General features: G+C 49.6%; 1 protein-coding gene across 1 annotated transcript in view; it reads left to right on the top strand.

Annotated features, from left to right (window-relative positions):
* Window positions 1–9,197, top strand: part of mgat4b (alpha-1,3-mannosyl-glycoprotein 4-beta-N-acetylglucosaminyltransferase B) — a 52,941-nt gene extending 43,744 nt beyond the window's left edge. Inside the window, exons 13-14 of the mRNA XM_083915595.1 lie at window positions 314–426; window positions 7,240–9,197. Coding sequence (XP_083771721.1) covers window positions 314–426; window positions 7,240–7,263 — 137 coding nt within the window. The 3' untranslated portion in view covers window positions 7,264–9,197. The remainder of the gene's footprint in view (window positions 1–313; window positions 427–7,239) is intronic.
* The last annotated feature ends 1,807 nt before the right edge of the window (window positions 9,198–11,004 follow it).

The following is an 11,004-nucleotide window of genomic DNA, read 5'->3' as shown; positions in this document are numbered from 1 at the left end:
TAGTTACTTAGAACCTCCTTGTGGTAAAATGTTTTTACCTCCATCGATAAATCCTTTAAATGAACCGGGACTCTGAAAAGTTGAGATTATGTTTTAGTTTAGTTTAATTGACCTTGTGTTTAGTTTCATACACAGCTGTAAGGGGAAAGTAAAGTATGTAGACGTGTGTAAATGTAAACGTGTGTGTTGTATTGTTGTATTGTGTATAGTGCGTGTTTGTTGGTGAACACTAAAACAAAAGTTGCTCACTGACTCTGACGTGAGTTCCTTTTCTGTTAAACTCAAACTTCTGACTCGTCTTCATCTCTTCCAGGAACGTTCAAGAACGGCATCGCAGAGGGGGAGGTGGACGCCACCTTCGGGCCCCTGGAGGCCATGCGCCTCACGGTGTTGACGGACTCGCCGGTCTGGGTGATCCTCAGCGAGGTGAGACCGCCAGGACTGGAGCCAGATCAAAACCCGTGTGACCCACAACAACTCGTGTTCTCAGTTAGAGGGAACCTGCAGGGGTCACAGAGGTGTCGTGAATGGTTAGAGGACTTCCTGAAGACGTTCTAAGGGGTCTCTAACATCTTAAAGGACTGTTCAGGAGTTACATGGGGTCTTGAATGGGTCTTGGATGGGGTTGCAAGCATCCTTGAGTTCAATATGTCCCCCAGGTCCTAGAGATGTTGTGAGGGACCAAGAGGTCAAAGCTTCCATGAGGGGACCTCTTAAATAAGTACTCTGGAGTGTTTTGGGGTTCAAAAGGTCCCTGAGGTGGTTTCAGAGGTTCTACAGGAGGTTTACAAAGGTTTCCCAGAGTTTTCTAGGGCTCTTGAGTGGGTCTTGGATGGGGTTCCAAGCATCCTGGACAGAGGTCAACGTGTCCCCCAGGTCCTAGAGATGTTGTGAGGGACCAAGAGACCAAAACATTTATGATGGGACGTCTTAAAGGAGTTCTTTGGGGTTCAAGAGGTCCCTGGGGTGGTTTCAGGGGTTCTACAGGTTTGCAAAGGTTTCACAAGTTTTACAGCAGTTTCTTGGGTTCTTGAGTGGGTCTTGGATGTGGCTCCAAGCATCTTGGGGAGAGACCAACGTGTCCCCCAGGTCCTAGAGATGTTAAGAGTATGTTTCAGGGACTTTGAAAAGGTTAAAGAACTTTCATGAGGGCTTGATAGGCTGATGTGCCTTGATTATGTATGAGTACTGGAAAATGATGTTGAAGTTCTTGAAGAGGTTCAAAGAGATCAAACCATCCATGAGGGGATGTCTTAAATGAATGCTCTGGAGTGTTTTGGGGTTCAAGAGGTCCCTGAGGTGGTTTCAGGGGTTCTACCGGAGGTTTACAAAGGTTTCACAAGTTTCAAAGATGTTTCTAGGGCTCGGTGTGTCCCCCAGGTCCTAGAGATGTTGGGAGGGATCAAGAGGTCAAAGCACCATGTGGGGACCTGTTAGAGGAGTTCTCTGGGGTTTAAGAGGTCACTGAAGTGGTTTCAGGGGTTCTACAGGTTTGCAAAGGTTTCACAAGTTTTACAGCAGTATATTGGGTTCTTGAGTGGGTCTTGGATGTGGCTCCAAGCACCCCGGGGAGAGGTCAACTTGTCCCCCAGGTCCTAGAGATGTTGTGAGGGATCAAGAGGTCATTGAATTTGTTTCAGGGACTTTGAAAAGGTTAAAGAACTTTCATGAGGGCTTGATAGGCTGATGTGCCTTGATTATGTATGAGTACTGGAGAATGATGTGGAAGTTCTTGAAGAGGTTCTCAGAGATCAAACCATCCATGAGGGGATGTCTTAAAGGAGTTCTCTGGAGGGTTTGGGGGTTCGAGAGGTACCTGAGGTGGTTTCAGGGGTTCTACAGGAGATTTGCAAAGGTTTCCCAGAGTTTTCTAGGGTTCTTGAATGGGTCTTGGATGGGGTTCCTAGCATCCTGGACAGAGGTCAACATGTCCCCCAGGTCCTAGAGATGTTGTGAGGGACCAAGAGGGCAAAGCATCCATGAGGGGACCTCTTAAAGGAGTTCTCTGGAGTGTTTTGGGGGTTCAAAAGTTCCCTGGGGTGGTTTCAGAGGTTTGCAAAGGTTTCACAAGTTTCAAAGATGTTTCTAGGGTTCTTGAGTGGGTCTTGGATGGGGCTCCAAGCATCCTGGACAGAGGTCAACGTGTCCCCCAGGTCCTAGAGATGTTGTGAGGGACCAAGAGACCAAAACATTTATGATGGGACGTCTTAAAGGAGTTCTCTGGGGTTCAAGAGGTCACTGAAGTGGTTTCAGGGGTTCTACAGGTTTGCAAAGGTTTCACAGAGTTTTTTAGGGTTCTTGGATGGGTCTTGGATGTGGCTCCAAGCATCCTGGAGAGACGTCGATGTGTCCCCCAGGTCCTAGAGATGTTGTGAGGGACCAAAGGGTCAAACCACCCATGAGGGGACGTCTTAAAGGAGTTCTCTGGAGTGTTTTGGGGTTCAAGAGGTCCCTGAGTTGGTTTCAGGGGTTCTACAGGAGGTTTGCAAAGGTTTCACAAGTTTTAAAGATGTTTCTTGGGTTCTTGAAGGAAGTCTTAGATGGGGTTCCAAGCATCCTGGAGAGAGCTTAATGTGTCCCCCAGGTCCTAGAGATGTTGTTAGGGACCATGAGGTCAAAGCATCCATGAGGGGACGTCTTAAATGAGTTCTCCGGAGTGTTTTGGGGCACCCTGAGGAGGTCCCAGAGGTCAAACAGGCGTTGAGATTGTGATTTTGTGTAATTGGGTACCTCGAATCATGGGGTTTGTTACTCTGGCTGTCGATGTTCCATGATCCTTGTGGAGATCCTAAGGGTTCAGAGAGGGTTCATTTGATGAGGAGGGCCCGGGGGATGTTTGGGGTGTTTGGGGTGTTGCTAACATGCCCTCAGGAGGGTTCGGTGTTGTCTCAGGGGTTAATTCGGAGGTATCAGCTGTCAAAAAGGGGCCCACGATGGGGCGTCGGTCTCCTCGAGGAGGCTCCAGTTATTCACAGGACACTTGGAGAAGTCCAGGGATTTCAAAGAGGTCTCTGAGTCCCCGGGTCCAGGTTCATCAGGCTGGTCAGGAATGTCACGCTAAGAGTGTGTAACAGGATTTCAAGGATTTTGGGGGGAGGTCACGAGAGGCACCCCCGGCATGCTTGGAGACGAGACGGTGGTATTGAGACTGGAGGAGTGCAGGAAGTTAATGTCTGATGAGATCCCAGGCGTCCTGGAGGCGGGGGGGGGGGGTCCCCAGAGGAAAGGGTGTCTCCGAGGTAACAGAGATGCTCCCGGGGGTCCTGCAGGGGTCCACGTGTTTTTAAGGAGTCTTGTTTTGTGTGACTGCGGTGAAATGATTGGTTTCACTGGAGCAAAGAGCCGGAGAATGTTTCTGCGTGACCTCCTGACCTCAGGCTTCCCTGAGGGTCCCAGTTGACCCTGCAGAGGACTGATCCGGGGTCAGAGGGTTTGATCAGGGAACAGTTGAACGTTCAACTCTAACAGACGAGGGACCCCCCCCCCCGTCTGTCTGACTCCTCACACAGTCTCCTTTCTGCATTTACTGTGAGATGTTTTGTGTTTCTTTGTCATCAGTTTGTTTTTTAGCCGTCTTGTACCTTTTTTTGTTGTTTTTGTGCTTTTTTGTGTGTTTTTGCATGTTTTATGGTGGTTTTGCATCTTTTGTTGTCTTTTAGCATCTTTTTATGGTGTATTTGCATGTTTTTATGTTGTTTTTGCATGTTTTTATGGTGGTTTTGCATGTTTTTAGGGTGGTCTTGCACCTCCTTGTGGTCATTTTGTGGTGGTTTTGAATCTATTTCAAGTCATTTTGCATTTATTATTGTGGTTTTACATGTTTTTTTTAGTGCTTTTGCATCTTTTTTGTCTGTTAGCATGTATTTATTGTAGTTTTACATGTTTTTATAGTGCTTTAGCATCTTTATGTGGTGGTTTTGAATCTATTTTTGTCTTTCAGCATGTTGTTATTGTAGTTCTGCACCTCCTTGTGGTCATTTTGCGTCTTTTTTTAGTCTTATACATGTTTTTATGTTGTTTTTGGATGTTTTTTTCAAGTGATTTTGCGGTGGTTTTACTATTTTGTCTTTTTGCATCTTTTTTTTAGTGTTTTTGCATCTTTTTATGGTGGTTTCACTTTTTTTTGGTGGTTTTTCATCTTTTGTTGTCTTTAAGCATGTTCTGATGGTGTTTTTGCACCTCCCTGTGGTCATTTTGTGCTGGTTTTGCATCTATTTTTAGTCATTTTGCATCTTTTTGTGGTGGATTTGCATCTATTTTTAGTCATTTTGCATCTTTTTGTGGTGGTTTTGAATCTATTTTGCATCTTTTTGTGGTGGTTTTGCATCTCTATGATATTTCTTTTCGTCAGTTGTTGTTGGTATTTGTATGTTTTATGTCTCTGTTCAGTCGTTGAGTGTCTTTGTGTGACTCAGGGCTCCTGGGCAGTTCAGTAAGACCACCAGCCTAGTGTGGTCTCTCCTGTTCACCCTGGTGTCTGTGGTCTCACCCGGGTGTCTGTGGTCTCACTCTGGTGTCTGTGGTCTCACCCTGGTGTCTGTGGTCTCACCCTGGTGTCTGTGGTCTCACCCTGGTGTCTGTGGTCTCTCCTGTGGTGTCTGTGGTCTCACCCTGGTGTCTGTGGTCTCACCCGGGCGTCTGTGGTCTCACCCTGGTGTCAGTGGTCTCACCCGGGTGTCTGTGGTCTCACCCGGGTGTCTGTGGTCTCACCCTGGTGTCTGTGGTCTCACCCGGGTGTCTGTGGTCTCACCCTGGTGTCTGTGGTCTCACCCTGGTGTCTGTGGTCTCACCCTGGTGTCTGTGGTCTCACCCGGGCGTCTGTGGTCTCACCCTGGTGTCTGTGGTCTCACCTGGGCGTCTGTGGTCTCACCCGGGCGTCTGTGGTCTCACCCTGGTGTCTGTGGTCTCACCCGGGCGTCTGTGGTCTCACCCGGGCGTCTGTGGTCTCACCCGGGCGTCTGTGGTCTCACCCTGGTGTCTGTGGTCTCACCCGGGCGTCTGTGGTCTCACCCGGGTGTCTGTGGTCTCACCCGGGCGTCTGTGGTCTCACCCTGGTGTCTGTGGTCTCACCCTGGTGTCTGTGGTCTCACCCTGGTGTCTGTGGTCTCACCCGGGCGTCTGTGGTCTCACCCTGGTGTCTGTGGTCTCACCCTGGCGTCTGTGGTCTCACCCGGGCGTCTGTGGTCTCACCCTGGTGTCTGTGGTCTCACCCGGGCGTCTGTGGTCTCACCCTGGTCTCACCCGGGCGTCTGTGGTCTCACCCTGGTGTCTGTGGTCTCACCCTGGTCTCACCCGGGCGTCTGTGGTCTCACCCTGGTGTCTGTGGTCTCACCCGGGTGTCTGTGGTCTCACCCGGGTGTCTGTGGTCTCACCCGGGTGTCTGTGGTCTCACCCGGGTGTCTGTGGTCTCACCCGGGTGTCTGTGGTCTCACCCTGGTGCCTGTGGTCTCACCCTGGTGCCTGTGGTCTCACCCTGGTGCCTGTGGTCTCACCCTGGCGTCTGTGGTCTCACCCTGGTGTCTGTGGTCTCACCCTGGTGTCTGTGGTCTCACCCTGGCGTCTGTGGTCTCACCCTGGTGTCTGTGGTCTCACCCTGGTGTCTGTGGTCTCTCCATGGTGTCTGTGGTCTCACCCTGGTGTCTGTGGTCTCACCCTGGTGTCTGTGGTCTCACCCGGGTGTCTGTGGTCTCACCCTGGTGTCTGTGGTCTCACCCTGGTGTCTGTGGTCTCTCCTGTTCACTCTGGTGTCTGTGGTCTCACCCGGGCGTCTGTGGTCTCACCCTGGTGTCTGTGGTCTCACCCTGGTGTCTGTGGTCTCACCCTGGTGTCTGTGGTCTCACCCGGGTGTCTGTGGTCTCACCCTGGTGTCTGTGGTCTCACCCGGGTGTCTGTGGTCTCACCCTGGTGTCTGTGGTCTCACTCTGGTGTCTGTGGTCTCTCCCTGGTGTCTGTGGTCTCACCCTGGCGTCTGTGGTCTCACCCTGGTGTCTGTGGTCTCACCCTGGTGTCTGTGGTCTCACCCGGGCGTCTGTGGTCTCACCCGGGCGTCTGTGGTCTCACCCGGGTGTCTGTGGTCTCACCCGGGCGTCTGTGGTCTCACCCGGGCGTCTGTGGTCTCACCAGGGCGTCTGTGGTCTCACCCTGGCGTCTGTGGTCTCACCCGGGCGTCTGTGGTCTCACCCGGGCGTCTGTGGTCTCACCCTGGTGTCTGTGGTCTCTCCCTGGTGTCTGTGGTCTCACCCTGGTGTCTGTGGTCTCTCCTGTGGTGTCTGTGGTCTCACCCTGGTGTCTGTGGTCTCACCCTGGTGCCTGTGGTCTCACCCTGGTGTCTGTGGTCTCACCCGGGCGTCTGTGGTCTCACCCGGGCGTCTGTGGTCTCACCCTGGTGTCTGTGGTCTCACCCTGGTGTCTGTGGTCTCACCCGGGTGTCTGTGGTCTCACCCGGGCGTCTGTGGTCTCACCCGGGTGTCTGTGGTCTCACCCTGGTGTCTGTGGTCTCACCTTGGTGTCTGTGGTCTCTCCCGGGTGTCTGTGGTCTCACCCGGGTGTCTGTGGTCTCACCCTGGTGTCTGTGGTCTCACCCTGGTGTCTGTGGTCTCTCCTGTTCACCTGGTGTCTGTGGTCTCACCCTGGTGTCTGTGGTCTCTCCCGGGTGTCTGTGGTCTCACCCGGGCGTCTGTGGTCTCACCCTGGTGTCTGTGGTCTCACCCGGGCGTCTGTGGTCTCACCCTGGTGTCTGTGGTCTCACCCGGGTGTCTGTGGTCTCACCCTGGTGTCTGTGGTCTCACCCTGGTGTCTGTGGTCTCTCCCGGGCGTCTGTGGTCTCACCCGGGTGTCTGTGGTCTCACCCTGGTGTCTGTGGTCTCACCCGGGTGTCTGTGGTCTCACCCTGGTGTCTGTGGTCTCACCCTGGTGTCTGTGGTCTCACCCTGGTGTCTGTGGTCTCACCCTGGTGTCTGTGGTCTCACCCTGGTGTCTGTGGTCTCTCCCTGGTGTCTGTGGTCTCACTCTGGTGTCTGTGGTCTCACCCTGGTGTCTGTGGTCTCACCCTGGTGTCTGTGGTCTCACCCGGGCGTCTGTGGTCTCACCCGGGCGTCTGTGGTCTCACCCGGGCGTCTGTGGTCTCACCCGGGCGTCTGTGGTCTCACCCGGGCGTCTGTGGTCTCACCCGGGCGTCTGTGGTCTCACCCGGGTGTCTGTGGTCTCACCCGGGCGTCTGTGGTCTCTCTCCTGTCTCAGATCTTCATAAAGAAAGCAGAGTGAGGCTCCTCCCCCTCAGTCGAACCTCAGCCCCTCCGAAGGTTCAGCCGAGCCGACCCGGAGGCTCGCCGGCTGCCGTCCCGCTCCAGTCCTGCTCACCGGATCCACACCGCGGTGCCACAGCGCCGCCGCCGTCTGGCCGGACCTCGCCCCTGCAGCGCTGAACGGCTCCGAGACTGAAAACACAGACAGAGAAAAACCTGTGTCGGGGTTTTTGCACGCCACGCAGGAAGAGCCGCGGCGCCCAGACGGCGCTGGGACTGAGTCTGTATTTATGTGTACATACGGAAAAGGTAATGTTGAAACACTGGTGACTGCGGTGGCGACACTGAAACTGCTGCTGCAGACTCAAAGAGCCCGAGGCGTCCTGGGTCCGGACCCCCCTGCACCCCCGCCCCCCGCCCCCCCCACAGCCCTCGTGTTCGTGCGTATGAATGCCCTCAGTGTGTTGCGCTGCGTGTCCCGGCTCATGGTCCAGAGCGTCCCCCCCGGCTGACAGCGTGTTTGCCTTAACGACCACGAGGAGCGGGGTCACTTCCAGCCCCGGGCGGACGATATGTAGCCACAACAAGTACCCACAATCCTTTGCTGCGACCTCGGACCTTCTCACGCCTTCGTGGCTCCAAACTACTGAAAACGACTTTTTTAATCAAGTCTTTTAACTTTGTTTTACGTTTCCTGAGGCCTCGTTACGGACGACCGCTGCCTCCTGCTCTACTGTACTTTACTGTACTTTCATCTGCTTTACTGTACTTTACTGTACTTTCATCTGCTTTACTGTACTTTACTGTACTTTCATCTGCTTTACTGCACTTTACTGTACTTTACTGTACTTTAATCTGCTTTACTGTACTTTACTGTACTTTCATCTGCTTTACTGTACTTTCATCTGCTTTACTGTACTTTACTGCACTTTCATCTGCTTTACTGTACTTTACTGTACTTTCATCTGCTTTACTGTACTTTACTGTACTTTACTGTACTTTAATCTGCTTTACTGCACTTTCATCTGCTTTACTGTACTTTCATCTGCTTTACTGTACTTTACTGTACTTTAATCTGCTTTACTGCACTTTCATCTGCTTTACTGTACTTTCATCTGCTTTACTGTACTTTACTGTACTTTAATCTGCTTTACTGCACTTTCATCTGCTTTACTGTACTTTACTGCACTTTCATCTGCTTTACTGTACTTTCATCTGCTTTACTGCACTTTCATCTGCTTTACTGTACTTTACTGTACTCTGCAGTACTTTAAATTACTCTGCAGCACTCTAGGTTCCTCTGCAGCACTGTAGGTTCCTCTGGAGCACTCTAGGTTCCTCTGCAGTACTCTAGGTTCCTCTGCAGCACTGTAGGTTCCTCTGGAGCACTCTAGGTTCCTCTGCAGTACTCTAGGTTCCTCTGGAGCACTCTAGGTTCCTCTGCAGCACTCTAGTTTCCTCTGCAGTGCTTTAAAGTACTCGGCAGTACTCTAGGTTCCTCTGCAGTACTCTAGGTTCCTCTGGAGCACTCTAGGTTCCTCTGCAGTACTTTAGGTTCCTCTGGAGCACTCTAGGTTCCTCTGCAGTACTCTAGGTTCCTCTGCAGCACTCTAGGTTCCTCTGGAGTACTCTAGGTTCCTCTGCAGCACTCTAGGTTCCTCGGCAGTACTCTAGGTTCCTCTGGAGCACTCTAGGTTCCTCTGCAGTACTTTAGGTTCCTCTGGAGTACTCTAGGTTCCTCTGCAGCACTCTAGGTTCCTCTGCAGCACTCTAGGTGCCTCTGCAGGACTCTAGGTGCCTCTGCAGTACTCTAGGTTCCTCTGCAGCACTCTAGGTTCCTCTGCAGCACTCTTAAGTAACTTTAACTTATGATTTAAATGAACAAACGAGAGCAAAGTGACTTCATTTTCCTCTTCTGCTCAAACTGCTCTTCATCCGTCGGTTCGATGCCCCGGGACGCGTCGCTGTGACCTCCTGTCTCCTCTTTTGTATCCTTTAGATAAACTTTGATCCGCCTGTGACTTTGAATAAAGACACAACTTTAAATGACTTTCATCTCTCTGGGGTTTTATTGTTATTTTAGTGTTTTTGCGTCTCTGTGTTTATTAATTATTAATTAATTATTAATCCCACATTTATTTATTTTACATAATTAATTTTCTTCTTTTTTCTATTATTTTTAAAAATATATATTTTTGTTCATTCCAAAATAATTTAAAATTATTTTTTTTATTAATTATTTTTTTTATTAATAAAAATAAACATTTTCTATATTTTGGAATTATTTTCTTTATACGTTTATTTTGCAAAACTTTTACTTTATGTTAATTCTTCTCAATTAACTAATGATTATTTTTTACTTACACACACACACACACACACACACACACACACACACACACACACTCTCACACACACACACACACACAGGCACATACACACTCTCTCTCTCTCACACACACACACACACACGTGACCGGACACCGTGTGAATGAGCGGCTTCACGGTGAATCACAGGAAATAAAAGCTGCTGTTGTTCTGAGAGAAGCCGACGAAGATCACGAGAAGCTCAACACAACAACAACAAACAGAAAACACAACAACACACATAACAACACAACAACAAACAGAAAACACAACAACACACATAACAACACAACAACAAACAGAAAACACAACAATAAACAGAAAAACAACAACACATAACACAACAACAACAAACACAATATAAAAAAAACAACAAACAGAAAACACAACAATCATCATGTTGTTGTTGTTGTTGTTGAAGCGGCTGTTGTTGTGGTTGTTGTTGTTGTGTTTTTTCTTTTTGTGGTTGTTGTTGTTGTTGTGGCTGTTGTTGTGGTTGTTGTTGTTGTGGCTGTTGTTGTGGATGTTGTTGTGGTTGTTGTTGTGGTTGTTGTTGTGGTTGTGGTTGTTGTTGTTGTTGTGGTTGTTGTTGTTGCTGTTGTGGCTGTTGTTGTGGATGTTGTTGTGGTTGTTGTTGTTGTGTTTTTTCTTTTTGTGGTTGTTGTTGTTGTTGTGGCTGTTGTTGTGGTTGTTGTTGTTGTGGTTGTTGTTGTTGTGGTTGTTGTTGTGGCTGTTGTTGTGGATGTTGTTGTGGATGTTGTTGTGGTTGTTGTTGTGGCTGTTGTTGTGGATGTTGTTGTGGTTGTTGTGGTTGTGTTTTTTCTTCTTGTGGTTGTTGTTGTTGTTGTTGTTGTTGTTGTTGAAGCTGGCGTTAGCATTTCTGGGGACACCTCAGACGTACAGTGACGTAATGACGTGGCTCTCTAACCTGTGGACAAGGTTCCCAACAGTGAACCAGGACCAGGACCAGGACCAGGACCAGGTCTGGGTCTGGGTCGGTCCAAAGGGGGTCTGAGGGGCTCCTTCACCCACGTCTCCTCCGGTAAACGGGACAAACATTCACATCTGAGTAAAATCTTTTTCGAGACGGTGAACGTAAAATAAACAAAACCAGGTCACAGTCGTTAAACCCGTCGAACATCTTTAAAATATTAATTCAGACTAAATCTATAAACTTTCATTCTGCACAACTCACCCCCCGTGTGTGTGTGTGTGAGTGTGTGTGTGAGTGTGTGTGTGTGTGTGTTATTTAAAAAAAGACTAAAAATCTTTAAATAAAGATTCTACAGATTCAGCCTTTAGTTTGTTCCATCGTCCGTTTTTTAAATGTTTTATTTCTGTTTTTTAATAAATTTGCAAAAAAAAACAAATCTGTGTTTTTCTGTTAAAGTTG

The sequence above is a fragment of the Echiichthys vipera genome (assembly GCF_963691815.1).
Source record: "Echiichthys vipera genome assembly, chromosome: 6".
Classification (NCBI taxonomy): Eukaryota; Metazoa; Chordata; class Actinopteri; order Perciformes; family Trachinidae; genus Echiichthys; species Echiichthys vipera.
Note: the sequence above shows the minus strand (reverse complement) of the source record. Positions and strands in the feature narration are given on the sequence as shown.